General features: G+C 41.4%; 1 protein-coding gene across 3 annotated transcripts; it reads left to right on the forward strand.

The window, feature by feature from the left end:
- Positions 1 to 38: 38 nt before the first annotated feature.
- On the forward strand, positions 39 to 17,710 carry SENP2 (SUMO specific peptidase 2). 3 transcript variants are annotated; one of them, XM_033150078.1, is made up of 17 exons: positions 39 to 132; positions 1,873 to 1,928; positions 3,175 to 3,284; positions 4,369 to 4,444; positions 5,521 to 5,602; positions 5,728 to 5,884; positions 7,706 to 7,809; positions 9,275 to 9,357; positions 11,686 to 11,731; positions 12,449 to 12,509; positions 13,857 to 14,021; positions 14,354 to 14,485; positions 15,429 to 15,632; positions 15,737 to 15,816; positions 16,296 to 16,380; positions 16,995 to 17,090; positions 17,491 to 17,710. In XM_033150078.1, the coding sequence occupies exons 1-17, from the start codon at positions 116 to 118 to the stop codon at positions 17,551 to 17,553; spliced, it is 1,617 nt and encodes a 538-aa protein (XP_033005969.1). In that variant the 5' UTR covers positions 39 to 115; the 3' UTR covers positions 17,554 to 17,710. The 3 variants fall into 3 exon arrangements, with proteins under 3 accessions (XP_033005969.1, XP_033005968.1, XP_033005970.1); XM_033150077.1 differs by lacking the exon at positions 39 to 132 and adding an exon at positions 334 to 470; XM_033150079.1 differs by lacking the exons at positions 39 to 132; positions 13,857 to 14,021 and adding an exon at positions 334 to 470.
- The last annotated feature ends 99 nt before the right edge of the window (positions 17,711 to 17,809 follow it).

Raw genomic sequence — 17,809 nt, forward strand, 5'->3', positions numbered from 1 at the left:
TGTTCTCTGCACCCGCGTAGTATAAAATAGCGTCTCCCTCTCCGCCCGCCCGTCAGGCAGTAGAGACAGAAATGGAAAGACGCCTGACTGGTGCGCGAGGAGAAGGACTGCAGACATGGAGCTCGGCCCAAAGTGAGAGAATACTATGACCATGCATATGAAGCGCACACTTTGTTTTCTTTTAGTCTTATAATGAGCAGACGGCAGGTGAAAAGAAAAGTTGAGAGAGAGATACATATATGTATATATATAGAGAGAGAAATACAGCCTCCCTTCCTAATATCTTCGTCACTGGCTGCGCGCCGGTCGCGAGAAAGTGACGCAATTCCGGGCCGGTCGCTGTGGCTGAGGCTGAGGCCTATGTACAAATGGCTCTCCGAGGCGCTTCGCTCCTGGCTGCTCCCTTCTCCCCCTTATCGCCGCAACGCGGAGCCATCGCTCCCTCGGCCGCGGAAAAGGCGCTACCCCAGGTCAGAGGGGGCTTTAGCTGGAGCCAGGGCCCCGAGAGGAGGGTCTGGTTAGCCTCAGGGTGGGCCGGTTGTGGCAGCCGCTGGACATGCCTTCCTGCTTGCCTCTTGCTCTCCCCTTCCCGGCATGGAGCTGCGTGGCCCTCTTCGTTCTCAGAGGCTTAGGGAGCTAAATGAAAGAGCTTCAAAGGTCTCATGCCTCGAGCCAGGCCGCCTCTACGAGTTGGGAATACTGTACTGTAATGCCGGACTCTGTGTTCAGCGGGGCTTTGGTTGCAAGCGCTTCGCACGTTTAAAGCACGCCCCTGCCCCCTCCCCCTTTAAAAAAAAAATCCCGGGAACTTTACCCCATGGAGCTACAATTGCTAGCACTTTTAACAGATTACAATTCCCACAATTGGTAGGGAGAATGTTCTTTAAATGTATGCTGTGTGTGGTGTGCTCTGGTCCATGGGGTCACGAAGAGTCGGACACGACTAAACAACAACAAGAAGAAGTTACATAGTGGTGTGTGTGATTTGGTCTATTGGCAACACAGGCTTGTTAGAATCTGCATATTGTATTAAGGTAAAGATGCCAGAGAAGAGAAGTGCAGATATTTCTGGTTGAATAGTTTTCCTTACTGGTCTGGAAGCTAGATGAATAGCTGCAACTCTGGAAAATCTATCTTCAACTTTAGCAAAATTTTACTTCTACGATTTGTTTGTTTGTTTGTTTTTACAAACTTTCAAAATTGTTTGTGCTGCATACACATCTTTGCTAATAATGCTTAAGACACCAAGCTGTATTTAAAAGACGGTCATTGGTTCTAGGTAGACTTCAGTATGCTTTTATTGCTGTTAGGAGTGTGGATGTGGTTACTTGCTATGGCTTTACTAAAGCATATCTGTGTTGTTTGTAAGAATAACAATGGCAGGCTTCATTCTTTCAGAAGGAAAATAGGAACCAAAGTTAAAAAGGAAACAAGTTATAACTTTCCCAATTATAGTCTGAGCAGACATGAAGCTTCAGATTTTTCAGAGTAAGTTTCTGATTCAAGCATGAGATGAAGCAAGTGCCCTCCAAAGTGGTCAATGCTGAACCATTCTGCTTTCTGAAGTGCCAAAGTGGATCTGAACCAAATCTTGTTTTCAGTGCACAGCCCTACTCACTGCTTTTGCCACAGGATACTAGCAAAATGGCACAAAAATGTTGCAGATAAAGCATCATCCTATTTATTGATGTATAGTGCTGTCAAAGGCAGCGGCGGGGGGTGGAATTTAGCTTGCAGATAGGTGATCAACTATTTGATGGTCAAAAACAAAGTGACATTAGCAGCTACAAACATGGGTCTCTTGGCAACAAGTAACTCAGCTTTGCATTGAATGCCTCGTTTCTTAAAAAGTTTTACCTATTTCCTCCACAGTACTTGGTGGCATGTTGAAGACCCCGATGAGAAGCAAGCAAAAAGGCAGAAGCTTGGTAATACCTGTTATATCACTTCCCCTATTTTAAGCGCTTTGGCTTTGCGTGTACTGACTCTATGTCTTCTTTTTTTTGACAACTCCCTGTCATTACTGCAATATAATTATGTAGATCTTAAAATATTTTTAAGATCTCCCACAGAAATTTCCCAGCTGCCTCAAATGGCCATAACTCATTCTTTACTGCATGGAAAGTCAGTGCTTTTAAGACTTGGTCAGGGCATGACACAAATTTATTCAAATATTGTTTATAAATCAATGAATGCAAGGGCATTTTTGTATTGCCATACCTATCCAGCAGAGGCATAGAAGAGGGGCTTTAGTTGGAAAAGAGTAAGGTGCCAATTCAGAAACCTCATATTGGAAGGGCTAACCAGGAATGTGTCTCTGTTCAGACAAAGAAAGGAAAGCCACCAAATTAGGCAAAATCTCTGTTTCTCTGGATAAGAGCAGAGGGACATCCTGCAAATTAGACTTGCAAATCTTGGAGTCCCAGAGAAGTCAACCCAGTTCTGAAACCATGTAAAGGTCTATTGAACCCAAACATGAAGGACTTTGTGACAGTAAGTAGCATCAGCTAATGACTACATTCAATTTTGTAGTGCATTTTGTTTCACTTAGTTTGCTTCATCCATCAAATTGGGTTTCATTAACCTGGTTTGCTGCTCTTGTTGTTTAGTTGTGTCCAACTCTTGGTGACCCCATGGACCAGAGCACGCCAGGCACGCTTGTCTTTCACCAAGTACTAAGTCATCTTTTGCAAAGGGAACAAATACTTATTTCACTCATTTTAATGCACATCAATCTCTGACTTTTGTCTTCTGGGTTTCTGGGGTTTTTCTTGTTCTGTCTTTCACAGCTACAATAAACCTACCATTAAAATTATGGACTGGTCATTTCTTCGTCAGAGGGCAAACGGGCAAATTTAGCAGGGGATCAAATACTCCCCCCCCTCACTGTATTAGTATACATTTTTAAGAATCTTGTATCTAACTTGCACCTTTTTTGCTCCAGTTCATCTTCTGGTTAGCGCAAAAGGATGACAAGATTACTTGTTTCCATAAATATACATATTGCCATGTGTGAATGTATTCTCTGGTACCTCTTGGGCCTTCAATCTGCTAGCCTTTAGCATTAGCCCATGGGAAGGGTTCTTTGGTGTTTTCACCTTATGACTATGATGCTACTTTGTACTACATGAGATTCACGAGAGGCCTCCCTTTTGTCTGTTTAATTTTTCCTAGGTATTTTTGAAACACTGCAACAGGGGATTGCCTCTTTAATTAAACTACCATCCCATCTGACAACTAAGTATTTTCAGACTGGAGACTGGCATGCAGAAACTACAGGCGAGGTTTGTATGCATTCTGAGAAGAGACTTACAGATTTGATATGCACATTCAAACCAAATTAGATCCATTGAACTACTACCCTGTTTCTCTGGAGTGGCAACACTATTGAATTCACCCGAGTGGAAAGGATTCTTAGGGATAGGCTTTCCTCTGGCACTGTACATCACAAGCTTATTTCCCTGCACAATTTTCTTCTCGTCACCCCAGTTCCTTCAAATAAGAAATAGACCTTGGCTGAGAGAGAACTCTTCTTGCCAAGAGTGTGTAGGGCTTCTTGCCTTAAGACAAGAGTGTATGAATGGAAGGCCATGAGAAATGCCCATGCACTACTGGACTGCTTGGCTTTTCTCAGATAAAACTTGCTTGTTGCCCTTTTGGAGAATTGTCGGCCAAAGGGTTTGTAGCAAAAAGAGTCACATTAATTGCCCAGCTTAAGAGAAATAATTGGGGGGGGGGGCAGAGGTTGAATTGGTTCTTCTGCTGAATGAAAAGCAGGGGTGAAAGTGATCTCTGGAGATCTGACACCTTACCATTCAATTATTAACTCAACATCTTATATCACAAAACAAAACCCCTATTCGGCACACTCTAGACTCTTAACGTTATGGCATAGATGAATATAAATGTTGCTAATACATCTCCAAGTGCATTGTTGCACAGTAAGTGCCTGTTACTGTTTTATTCTTTCTTAAGGTATCTAATCTGAGATCAGTGTGTTCATGTCTCCGGTTGTGAAAACAGAGAAATATGAATGAATCATATCAAGTGACACACAGGGTTAAACATTTTTTACAAATGTATTAAAAGAACACCTCTTATTCTGCCAACCCATTAAATATAAGTTGCAGTCTTTTCTCAAGTTATATGAGTGAAATTATTGGGGCTTGTGCATGCATGATTGTGCCCTGGTCACTGATGGCTTAAAATGGCAAAAAGAATGTGGGGATTGAGAGACTAGAAGGCAGTAATTAATGTAGTTTATTCTAATCCAAAGTATTGGAAGAGGAGCAGTCCAGGGAACTGTGGGTTTTGTACATTTGACATGTCTGGAAAAAGACTTACACAAACAAACATGCTTTCTTCAAGATTATTTCAAATGGATCTGGTAATTCAGATGATAAGAAGATGGAACCTTTCTCTGGGATGCAGAAATTTGAATTGGGTAAGTGATGTATATTGTTGCTATATTTCATGTATGATTGCTTTAGCAAACTATTTCATTTTTCATAGCTCCATTTGCCTAAAGTTTGAGGCAACAGAATAAACATACTCAAAGCATTGTAGAATGTACTCTGTCTTCCTTTTTTGTTGTTCTCTCATGTAGTGGTTATACTCCATATATGGTATTTATAACTATTTTTTCACTTGTTAAGAAGTGCTGAGACATTATTGTATGGCATGGAATAACCTGCAATATTACTAGCTTAGGTTGGTCTGCCTTGATTGTTGTCTTTCAGCCTGTGTGTGCATGTACAGCTTGTTCTTCTTTGTCCTATTTTTTTCCTTGTGGGTGTGGTTACCTGTAAGTCAGACAACCTTCTGGGGGCCACCTGCCAGTGGTTAGCAGGGCTGGAGCAAAAGTTGGGCAGATGTGACAGTTACGTTTGTAAAATAGGCTATATTCCAGCAGCATCAAAGTCAGAGGTTTTTATACAGAGGCACACACAATATGTCTCCATTCTCCATTCAGGCAAGCAAGAGGCATTATCATAGTGCTCAAGGACATATTTTAGCTAGGCAAAAGGAGAATGCAAAGCAGGGCTTGAGAGGGTTGTGGTCTTGGAAGGGTCTTGAGGGCCGGATATAGAGAGAGGCCTGGAGAGTTGTATTCGTCTTCTGGGCCAGAGGTTCCCCACTCCTGCTGTAAGCAGATCTGCTTATGTTGAAGGGCTTGATCATGTTGGAGCTTTCCTTGCAAGTCATTTGCTGGCAGGGAGGACTCACACCTGTTGTCTCATATAATGGATGCCAGTCCTTCCTTGCTACTGGATTAGCTTGCAAGGAGGACGACTTTCATATGATTAGACATGCTTATGTGCGGGCATAACAGCTTGTCTCCAAAACAGCAGGCTGGGGCCTTCAGATTATTCTACCGAATGAGTAGGTACTTCTAGGAGCAACCTTAAAGGGCTATATTGTTCTCCTATCTACCAAAGGAAGTTTGGTAATCCTCTGGGATCAGCACAGCAATTGTCAATAGAATTATTTGTGGTAAATCCTTGTCCTCTTTTTTTATAGACACAAAAACTGGTTGCAGTACCAGTATGCATCCAAATGAAGAGATGGTAACTGATTGTCACAGAGTTAAAACCTGTCTGAGGTAAATCTTCTGTTCTTTCAACCCGTTTTGATATGCACTGATTATTATGCACTACTTGGAATTATGAGAACCTGTAAGTTTTTGTAGCATTCTTAATTCTGTAATGCTTTCTTTCATCCTCCCAGGCATGAGTGTAGTGTCAGAAAGAGTAGCAAGAAAAGCTATAATTCAGTTCAAGAGGACTTGCCAGCATGGAGAATTGCTACCCACAAGCATTTCTTAGAAACTTCCCCTCTAGAGCCTGGAAGACACCTAAGGAAGCTTCACTGTACGGTGGAAGAGGCAAGTCCATTGACATATATAGTACTTGTAATGCACAGCAAGCTTGTAATGTACAGAATTGCCTTGTAATAGAGAAGTGGCTACAAGATATTTAAATGTGGTGTGTAATTCAGTAAGGCTGGTTAGATGGTATGTTTTCATCCTTTACATTTTATTGCATCTTTTTTCTTAGATCAGGCCTAGACTGATTTCAGTTTGTGTAGCTGAATTTCCTCCTAGAACTCTCATGGACACCTAATATGTGTTAAATTTTTCTTGTGAGAGAGTTTTGCCAAGAGTACAAACTCACTATCTTTTTAAACACTCAGTTATGCCTTAATTGTTAAGTGATTTGGAGTATGCATTCTTGCTTAAGACCTGGATTCAGCTCAAGCTCTACCTTATCATTATTTGCAATAATCTGAGCAAGCACTAGGTCGTCCCCCAGAAATTGGTCGGTGGGCCATCATGTAGCTTGCCCCTCACCCCCACCTCCACTACACTTTCATTTTTAATAAAATATTGACTGTCCTTTCTGTTCCTCAAAAATAACCAACGTTCTTCAACTTGATTTCAGTTGTATATTGGTTACTGAATTCTTTAATATTCTCTCTGAAACAACAAGAAGCCTCAGTTTGAACCAGTGGAGTAGAGAGATGATAATTTGGGTGGCAGGTCTGGTGATCTAGTTTCCTGTTACATAGGACACTGCCTTATCAGAATATTAGTCCATTTAGCTCAGTATTTTCTATACACTGACTGGCAGTAGCTCTCCAGTGTTTCAGAAAGGGAGCCTTTCACAACCTTTCCTATAGATGTTTGGCATTGAACCTGAGACCTTCTGTATGGCAAGCAAATGCTCTGTCACTGAGCTATGGCCCCATGTTCTTATATAACCATCCTATATGAACTGGAACGGATCAATTGGTCTTGGTCCAGTTGATCAATTGGCTGGATCAGTAGCTTGGTCTATGCATGTTTGCTCAGAAATAGAGCTTAGTATTTTTCCCCCAGGGGAATTTACTCTGAAATAAGGTAAGATTGCTGCCCTGGGCTTTCTGTACCTGAGTTCTCTTTATGTGGATTGCTATTGCTTCGAATCTGTCTTTCAGAGTGATTATAGGTGGCTGGCCTGAGAACTTGCATATTGAGGCACACTGCTGGAGTATTCTTATTCTTATTCTTATTACTATTATTATATTGATTTATATCCCACATTTTTCCCAGTCAGGAAATGATAAAATAGAAAAAAGTTTTAAAACATAGAAAAGATGAACCACTAAAATGTAATTAAATAATATTTAAAATGTCAGAGTAGAGTTAGAAAGAGAGTTAGAATTTTCACAGAGGCAAGGGTTAAGTTATGACTCCAACTCGGGGGAGGGGAGGTACAAGCCAGTCCTCACTAGGAGGTTTGAAAAAGAGCGGGAAAAGCCTTTTGAGAGTTGCTGGTCAGGGGAGAAGCAGAGCTCAGAAGGTATCTGAACTGAATGACTCTGTGGAGTGATAGTTGAAGTTAAGAACTATTTATAAATACTGTTTGTGAATTCTTAATAAAAATTATAAAGACCAAGAGACGTTTGTGTGGTAATGTGAAGAGGAATCGACCAGCCCTGACATAAAGATCCATTAAAACCACAGACAACAATAATTTAATATATTTTGTATTTTTATGTTGCAAACCACCCTGTGATCTTCGGGTGAATTGGGGTATGCAAATTTAATAAATAATAATAAAATAACATCATTGTAACATATGGAAGTATGTTTAGAATAATGCCGGTATGAATGTCATCACCCTTTTAACGATAAATAACTTCATTATTTGTCTCCTCTTCCCAGGGAGTACAGAGAGAGGAGCGAGAAAAATACAAACAGCTGCTGGAACAAGAAAAAGAAAAATGCTATAAAAACCACTCCTCTCCCACAATAGCAAAGTGCTTGGAGTAAGTCCCTAATAAAAACATTTTAATAAAGTCCTAGAATTAAATAATGAAGCATTTTCTATTGAGTAGGCTCATGTGTCTCTTGATGAAGGTTAACATGCATTGAGCAAGACAAAACAGATAATTTCAGCTTATTGGCATTCTGGATTTGAAATATCTCCTTAATTCATGCACTAGGGCAACAATAGTGTTTTTAATATCAAGGAACTAATAGGTATTAGCATCAGTGAATAGTTGTGGTTGTGCAGAGCTACACACTCAGAGGAAGCTGCAGCTGGGAATCTGCAGTTGGGAATCTGGTCACTCTCAGTTGTAGCAGGAAGCCACTTCTTCAGCCATCTCCCATCTCTTGCGGGGGCCCAATTAGTGCCAGCACCTTCTGTCAAGAGTTTGGGTGTAACCTTTGCCGGCTCTCTTTCCATGGAGGCACAGGTTGCAGCCACAGCAAAGGTGGCATTTTTTCCATCTCCGCTGTGTTAAGCAGTTGGCCCCCTACCTCTCTCGCCCTGATCTGGCCACAGTGATCCAGCGATGGTCACCGTCCGACTTGACTATTGTACTCGCTCTACGCGGGCTGCCCCTAAAGCTGCCCCAGAAACTCCTCGGGTGCAGAATGCCGCAGCGAGGCTCCTTACTGGGTCTTTTCCAGGGACCACATTCATCCAGTGCTTTACCAGCTGCACTGGCTCCCGGTGGAGTACAGGTCAGGTTTAAGGTGCTGGTTTTGACCTTTAAAGCCCTATGTGGCTTAGGACCCTCGTACCTAAGGACCGCCTCTCCTGGTATGTCCCGTGTAGGACCTTAAGGTCCTCAAATAATAATCTTTTGGAGGTCCCGAGCAACAAAGATGCTAGGATGGCCTCAACTAGTGGCCAGGGCCTTCTCAGTATTTGGCCCCGACTTGGTGGAACAGTCCTATCACAGAGACCAGGGCCCTGCGGGATTTGGCATCTTTCTGCGGGCCTGCAAGACGGAGCTGTTCCACCTGCCTTTGGGTTGGTTTCTGTTTGATATTTATCCTTCATTCTTTTATTGGTGGGTTATTTGAAAATGAGACTGCAGTTTAATATTGAATTTTAAATTTGTATTTTAATCTGTTATTTTAAATTGATTGTGTTTATGTTTTTGCTGTGTTTTTAATTAGTGTTAGCTGCCCTGAGCCCGGTTTTGGGCTGGGAAGGGCGGGATATAAATAAAAATTTATTATTATTATATTATTATTATCTTCCCAGTAGAGGCATTAGCATTTTCTTCACACACAAAATCTCAGATAACCTAGCTAGTTATGTTATTCTCCTTTCAGGTCCTTTTGGGTTTACCTAACTGAATGATACCTTGTTTTCAGTATCAATATGTATGTGTGTTCAGTATTCAGTATCTGTTCAATGCCATGTTGAATTTGAGGATTCTTTTCCTTAGCTAAAAATATAATTTATCTCTGTTCTTGTGAATATGCTAAACCAAGTGTCCAGCGTGAAGTCCATCAGCCGCTAAAAACTCATCGCTGTGTAGAAATCGATGACCCTTCATTTGACACACCAAGGAATGGTAGGTACAATACAAGCACTATACAGGTATATAATTAAGTATATATAAATCAAACACCTCTAGTTCATACACTTTCAGTCCTACCAGTTTTTCTTACTGCTAGTCTCCTCCTTGTGTTGCACACTAACTTGAAAGGCTTGGGAAAATCACCAGACTTTTGTTGATGCATTCCAGTATATTAAACTAACCTTATTTGCCACCTTAATCATTTGAAGTGATTAATACTTCAGTTAAATTATGCCATTCTTCCCGTTCATATTCTTTTTCCTGCATTTAAAAATAAATAAATGATACAGCTTTCTCTGATAATTATCTGCATTCATAATGTTATAGGAACTCCTTCTAAGCTACTTTTCCCGTAAGAAGACATATTTAAGAGATGCCATGTCTCTGAAAGTTACACTGAATTTCTGGCTAATATTTTGAAAATGGTAGAACTTAATTGTTAATTTGAAGAAGCACACAGGTGGTGTGGTAGCTTATACACATTGCAGGGGTGGAGAACCTCAGTCGCTCAGGTCAAACCTGGCCTGCCAAGCCATTTCCCCTCAGCTGGTTATATCTCCTGATGGGTAGGAGGACAGGGTTCCTGCTGGTGAGCAAAGATAAAGCTAGGGATAAGAGATTGATGCGATCGGAAGGTCGGAGGTTTGAATCCCTGTGACGGGGTGAGCTCCCATTGCTCGGTCCCTGCTCCTGCCAACCTAGCAGTTCGAAAGCACGTCAAAGTGCAAGTAGATAAATAGGTACTACTCTGGTGGGAAGGTAAACAGTGTTTCCGTGTGCTGCTCTGGTTCGCCAGAAGCAGCTTAGTCATGCTGGGCCACATGACCCGGAAGCTTTACGCCGGCTTCCCTGGCCAGTAAAGCGAGATGAGCACCGCAACCCTAGAGTCGTTTGCGACTGGACCTAATGGTCAGGCCGGGGTCCCTTTACCTTTACCTTTAAGAGATTGAAAAGGGAAGGCTTGAGATTCCCAAAGGCTTTCCACAGCTTTTGCTAGTATCCCTCCCCTCCCATTGAGTCTGCAGGAAGATCAGCCTTAAAAGGGAAGGAAAGAGACTTCTCCCTCCACTTCCCTTTTATGCCTCATTCTGCTGTAATTCCAAAGGCTTCACACAACAGCAGAAGGTGGCGGGATGAGGGTAGGGACAGACAAAACTTTCTATCTCTCCTTCATCAAAAGAGAAAACAAGAGCTTTTCCCCACCTCACTGGTGTCAGAAGAGAGGGAAGGAAGCCAGCTTCCTTCCCAAGCACTTGCTGCTACTATGGCAATGGCCAGAAAGTTATCAAAAGCAGCAGGTTCTTGGGATGTTAGGAAAACATTCTTCAAGAAACAGATAAAAGTTCCTTTAAGTTTTAACAAAGGCTTCTAGAATTTTCTTTAGTGTGTGGGAGTGGCACTCTTGGCTTGATTGGTGTCAGCTGGAGGTGCAATTAAAGGGAGGAAGTTGCAGGCGGCAAGTTTAGCATGAAGAAAGCACACACACGCTGAGTTTATACTGTGCTGGTGAGATATAGAAAGAATGCAAATAGTTTATATATTTGCAATAGAAATGCTTGTGCGACCAGTCAAGAAATAAAGAAGCTCTTGACTGAGGACTTGGACTGTGACTACTGTTCTTGTCGTCTGCCTTGCGGGGGGAAAACTCTGCTATAAACAGTAAGATGAGGTTTTACTGAGGTGCTGCCACACTAGCAGAAAGCGCAGCAGAAGTGTGTGGGCGGTAACCTCTACTATGGGAACCCCCGCAAGATATTTTGACTGTGTGCCTGTCAATCACATGGTGTCATAATGATGTCGTGATTAACAGGTGGGCAGCAGTGATTACTGGTCAGGTTTGGCTTTCGAGGCCAGTTCTGATAAAAAACCTAAAAAGGTCCCACTCCTGCTTTAGATGGTTATAAGAGGAGGAAGAGGAATCCTTAATGCTAAAGGTGATGTTAAATATGTTCATAAGTACAGGTACTTTGTTCTCTCCTTTTTAAAATCCACCTTGGTATAACTAGCCAGTCAAGCATATTTTGTTGTTCACCCCCCACAACTTATTTTATTTTTAAAAACAACTGTAAATTAGATATACATTAAGATTGTGTCTTGTCATAAGGTGGCAGAAATAGCTTATTGGTTTTTTATTCTTGAGGATATACTTGAAATAAGAAGCATTTTCCTTGGCATATTATTAAGAGGAGAAATTATTTACATGTGAAATGAGTATGGCAGCCAACATTTTTAAATTTCTTTTCTAAATATGTCACTCAGTGCCATGCTAAAATTACAGTTGACTAAAATACTGTGTTCATTGCACACTTTTCCCCCTTAAAGGTGTCAAAAACTTTGGCTGTCTGTGCCATCAAAGAGCAGCAAACAGGTATGTGAAAATGTTGTTGCAAAAAAAATTTGCTGGTTTTGGCTTTGGAGTTGATTGGTTGAGCATTGATGCAAGGGGAAATGTTAGAGCACTGATACTTAGATGGATTTAGGGCTAACCTAGAAGCCATAAAACAGTATGTGAGCTGTTGTTAGCAATGGCTCTATTTATTTGTTATTTCTCTCTCCTATAGATACATGTTTTAGGACATAAGGAGTAAGAGAGGTACTGCTTGGGGGCAAACCACACTAGACGTAGACAGTGACACATCTTAGAATCATTGAATTCTAGAATTGGAAGGGATCCCGAGGGTCCAGCCCCCTACAATACAGTAATCTCAACTAAGGAATCATGATAGGTGGCCATCTAACTAATGGGATTGTAACCGTCTAGTCAACCTTCTTTCTTATACTAAGAACTTATCACCTGGCAATGTTTCTCTAGTTCTGCACTGTACAACTTTCATTTCTGGAGAGATGAGCCACTCATCTTGGTATTACGGATGTTGCCTCATAACACTTTTGCAGTTTGCTGTTCCTTCATTCTTTCTCTTCCCGCACAAGCATTGCTGCAACTGCTTTTCATGGGAATGAAAGAGCATTGATTTTAGCAGGAATTAAATGCCAGTATGGTTTCTTCTTCATGGGAAAACTGTTTTCCCCTCTGCCTTAGCAAAACTCATCTTTCTTGCCGTGAATTAATCTTTGCTTCTTTCAGTTCAGTGACAGTAGCAGAAAGAACTCCAGAACCTAAAAAGTCAGTAGTACATAAAAAAGAGGTGAGTCGTTTTTCTGTACTAGTGAAGCTTTTGTCCATTGCATAATTCCATTTTTCCATATGATTAATATTTTATGTAAAACCTGGCTCCTAGAACAGCCTATAAGGATTAAATACATCACAAATATACAATGTAAGATGCTAGGAGGAATATTAGAGTGTGGAGAGAGGAAGTAAGGATGTTTGCAGGTCAGAGATTTCACTTCAGGTTATTATGTTTCTTGAAATTTGTTCTGCTCTTCTAGTCAGCTTTGCTGGTTTTATTGCTCCTTGTGGATTGCTGATGTCAGTTTCTGAATCTTTACAGAATACCCAGTCAGTATTGTTGAGAAACAGGGGAACCCAGGGCAGACATCAGTGGTGGACTCTGCAGGATGTCACATATTAATGTTGTACCTGTCTCTGACGATTGCTGATGGCTATCTGCCAAGCTGTAGAAATCAAAACAGTGACCTTTTTCATAAGCACAACTCAGCAAACACACATTGGGTGTTTCAAATTGTATTTTTGGGGAAAGGATCTTGCAACTATAACTTGGCTGCTTTACTAGATGACTAACGTGCTAAGCCTGGTTTTGTAGATTTGGAACTTAAGTAATGCATATACAGTGGTACCTTGGTTCTTGAATTTAATCCATTTGACTCCCAAAACACTTCGAAAACCAAGGCGCAGCTTCTGATTGGCTGCAGGAGCTTTTTGCACTTAAGTGGAAGCCGTGTTGGATGTTCGGCTTCTGAAAAATATTCGCAAACTGGAACACTTCTGGGTTTGCGGCGTTCAGGAGTCAATTTGTTCTTGACCCAAGCCATTCAACTACCAAGGTACCACTGTACCGCAAGGGGAATCCCTACTTTGGGACACAAAAAAGTTTAGGGGTTCAACTAGGTCACTCCTTCCCATACTTGTATTTTTATTTCCACGTACCTCAAGTATGCAGAGATCATGTCTGTGGGAGTCCCTATTTTGCTACCAGATTGATAGACGGAGGATACAGCTTTAGTGGAATCTTAAAGATGGCACTGGGATATATTGAATTTTCCTTTCCCGTGAGCAGGCCTGTCACAGACTTGTATTTCACAATGGTACACCAGTGTGGTGTAGTGGTTAAGAGTGGTAGACTCGTAATCTGGGGAACCGGGTTCGTGTCTCCGCTCCTCCACATGCAGCTGCTGGGTGACCTTGGGCTAGTCACACTTCTCTGAAGTCTCTCAGCCCCACTCACCTCACAGAGTGTTTGTTGTGGGGGAGGAAGGGAAAGGAGAATGTTAGCCGCTTTGAGACTCCTTTGGGTAGTGAAAAGCGGGATATCAAATCCAAACTCTTCTTCTTCTTCTTCTTCTTTTAACAGAGTTTAAAGCATTACTTGACAAATGATCTATCAGAGGATGTGTCACTTAGGTTAAGCCTGGGTCAGGAAGGATCATCATACGGAAGGCATTCTCTAGTTGAGACAGAAGAAAGGAAATATCTGAGCTTGGACAAGGCTACAGAGAGCCTTCCTTACCTTACAGAGGTACCATTCTTGTGGTAGGGTTGATTGGGATAAGTTCCTATCTGATGGACTGTTTGACCAGAACAAATGCCACCGGTCTCTTCTGTCCTCGGTACTATGCCCATGACATTGTTTTTAAATTAGCTTTTCAGATTCAGTTGCAACCCAAGCTGCCATATTCAGTATGTGACATGTTGCGGCAAGAGCTTTAGCATCATTTTATAATCTGAGGAATTTGAGCAAACTAGAGATATCATGACTTGTCCCCACTCCTGCCCCCCGAACATGGGAAGTTTAATTCTGCCTACTGCTCTCTATTTATGCATCTAATAGCATAACACTTGCCCTTCCAGGATATGGAGAGAGAGATAGCGAATGCGCTGAACTGTGGCGAAGACGACGAAATCCTGACTAGTGCCTTCAAGCTGAACATTACACGTGGAGACATCCAGACTCTAAGAGACCAGCAGTGGCTCAATGATGTGGTAAAATACAAGTTTTCAATTCTAGTCAAAACTTTGCTAACTTTTTCTTGTGGCAAGGTCACTTGCTGTGAGGTCCAGTAGGGTGGACTTGAATTCTTGGAAAATGAAAGCTCTTTTAAGGGTTCCATCCTGGCTTGGTAGGGACTTTGACATGATTGGGCAGGGGCATCTGTTCTACACTGTTTTGTATAACAAAGGTCATTCTGGTGTTTGAATGACATTCCATGTTCAAGTTTGCTAATGAGTGCAGGGAAATTAGCTGAAGCACAGCTTCTAGGCATGCTGAAGATCCCTGAGGCATTTCAGCAGGGTTTTGTGTGTATTGTATATTGATGTCCTCCAGAACCTGCTGCCAGTGTCGCAGTTTACACGAGTGCTTCTGAATTAGTGCTTATTTCCTCTGCAGTTCACTTCTCAGTTCTGAAACAACCTCTTTAATTAATTGCTCTGGTTTCTGGACAGATGGCTGCAACGCTTTTCGTAAGAAAAGGGATTCTATTTGCCGTGCATTTCTAGATACACTGGTCCACATTAGTTCTGATTTCTTCCCTGTCTGTACCATTGATATACTCTTGATACACAAGAGAAGCAAAGCAAGCTTCAGAAAAAGCCTTCAGCTCATCTAAGAGGGTGCTGTGGGGTTTTTGCAGACTCGCATGATTCTCCAGGAGGAGGCTCAGGTCACGGGGGGAGGGACACAGGTGGGGGACGTGACAGGAGTGGAAGTACTTAGACTTGCTTTCCAAATATCCTGATCAGACCAGTAACCCAGGTAAAATGTGCAGATTTTACATGGAGTGAAGGTCTTAGCAGTTCTGGAGACACTGCAAATTCTACAGCCCAGCAGTTTAGCCACATGATATCATGACAGCTCCCTCCCCTTTAGCAGATAAACATTTAATCGTTGCTCTTTTCTTCCTTTGATTGTTTCTTGTAATTATAGGTTATTAACTTCTATATGAACCTTCTGATGGAGAGAAATAAGCAACTGGGCTTTCCAGTACTGTATGCGTTTAATACTTTCTTCTACCCCAAGCTAAGTTCTGAGGGCTATAATGCGGTCAGAAGATGGACCAAGCAAGTGGACTTGTTTCAGCATGATATAATCTTAGTGCCCATTCATATCAGAGTACATTGGGCATTAGCGGTGAGCACATTGTTGGCTTTTCTCATTATTTCATTTTTAGAAGGCGAGAAGATGTGAAAGTAGCAAATGTGAGTGTTCCATTAATACTATTGTTTTGATGATAGGTTATAGACCTGAGGAGAGAGACCATCAAATATTTCGATTCAATGGGACAAGATGGCCATGTGATATGTAAGAGATTGCTGTAAGTCAAATTTTTCTAATAGTAATTTACATTATAAGTATATTTTTTTCTTCTTCCCATGTTTGCTCATTTTTGTGTAAAACTCCTAATTAAAGTTGCAGAGACGTCATGCATTGCCAAATAAATAGCCAAACACAAGCAACTGTCTGTCAAGCTGTCTTATTACTGCACCAACTCCTAAATTGCTCATAGATATATTGAGATGTTTACTTAACCCCTTAGATGTGACTGTAATTTTTAGAAATGGACACAAAGTTATTGTAAAACTATATTCACTACTTAGTTTACTTCACAACTTTCTTTAATAAGCTTTCAATTTAAATCATCAAGTGAAAGTATGCTCTTAAAGATATATAGCATCTTCTCGTTCTGCCAGATATTGAAAAGGTTTGTGATGCAAAATTTTGCTAACTCTGTAGAATGATAAACTCTATTTCAGGAGAATCTTGACTGATCTATCTCATGCTTTTATTGAACAGGCATTTTCTTCAGGAAGAAAGCAAAGCCAAGAGAAACATGGTCATAAAAGCTTCATCATGGACACTTTACAGTCTGGAACCACATGTGCGTGTGTGGTTTCACAGCTCTAATGTGCATCTCAGCACATGTTCTTTAAAGTGTTGCTTTGGGTGTACTGATTCTCCCTTAAACCATCATTTATTAAGCTGTGAACAAATGTTGGGTGCTCACCCATGTTGAATGCTGAACTTGTTGAATGGTTTCCATAATGCTTTTTAAATGGGTAATCAAAGCAGTGAAGACTTAGAATCCCTTCACCATAAAATTTCATTATTTTTATCTAACGTGAAATGCTTACTATCTTGAATTAGGCTAATTGGGGAAAAGTTTAAAAATTTCAAGCAGAGTGGATTTCACAGAATGTATAGCTCACTTGGCAAGACTGTGGTGCTGATATGATCTACCTACTTTCGGAACTTTCTCCTGTAGTTTTTAAGTTTTCCGTAGAGCAAACATGTCTAATGTAGGAGAGATATGGGAAATGTAGTACAGTACAATCACATCGTACGTGGGGGTTCGGTTCCACGTATCTATGACACAGAGCCTCTTTAAGGTTCAGTATTCTGCAGTTGGTGGGTGGGGGAGCAGAAAGGAAGCAATATACATATATATATATATATTCCTGCATTTTTCTGTTTCCTCCCTTCCCTCAATCTTAGGAAATTCCACAGCAGTCGAACGGCAGTGACTGTGGAATGTTTGCTTGTAAATATGCAGACTTCATCTCCAGGGATAAACCCATTACATTTACACAGGTGAGTGGCCTGAAACACTTTAGGAAAGCCTAAAGTTGCTTTCCTCCTGCTTTGCCTACCTTGAGGTAGGCAGGGATTTGTTCATGGCTAGTGCTGTCATAGGCCTTCTCGGTGACCCCTATTTCCATGGAGAAATAGCTGCTTATTAGTGGTGTCCCATCTTGCACAACTGCACATCTGGGACTTTGCATATCTGATTCCTTTGTTTGGATATGCTCCCATATATTCTGTTCATGACATGAGGTGATAAACCAAGCTATTGCAAAGACATAATCGGGGTGGTGATGGAGAGAGAATAAACATGAATGTAGTAGTAGACTTTGAGCAGTGACTCCTGCACAAAGGGGAAGTTTGCTTGTATGACTGCGTTCAGTGTTCCAAGGTGGTTTTCTTTTTGCAGCGTCACATGCCTTACTACCGCAAAAGGATGGCATGGGAGATACTTCACCAGCGATTGCTGTGACACCATCCCAGAGTATCCTCTTGTCTGATCTCCGTTCAGAGATAGGAGGTATGCAGGCGTGTTGTTCCAAACCCAAGTACTTAGTTCTGAATTTCCCTCCAAAAGGGCTGAAACATGGATTAAGAAAGGGATTCTGCAGAATCAGCTTAATGGTACCAGAGTACCAGAGTAGTGAAAGACTGTTAAAGAAAAGCAGCCCGACAATTCGATATTGGATAAACAATGAGCAACCTCAGTGACGTGAAGATGGAAAATT

Source organism: Lacerta agilis, chromosome 5, assembly GCF_009819535.1.
Source record: "Lacerta agilis isolate rLacAgi1 chromosome 5, rLacAgi1.pri, whole genome shotgun sequence".
Classification (NCBI taxonomy): domain Eukaryota; kingdom Metazoa; phylum Chordata; class Lepidosauria; order Squamata; family Lacertidae; genus Lacerta; species Lacerta agilis.

Coding starts and splice junctions, on each gene's coding strand:
- SENP2 (XM_033150077.1), top strand. CDS start 361: ATGTACAAATGGCTCTCCGAGGCGCTTCGCTCCTGGCTGCTCCCTTCT. Junction 4,445..5,520: donor GATGCAGAAATTTGAATTGG/GTAAGTGATGTA, acceptor CTTTTTTTATAG/ACACAAAAACTGGTTGCAGT. Junction 7,810..9,274: donor ACAATAGCAAAGTGCTTGGA/GTAAGTCCCTAA, acceptor TGCTAAACCAAG/TGTCCAGCGTGAAGTCCATC.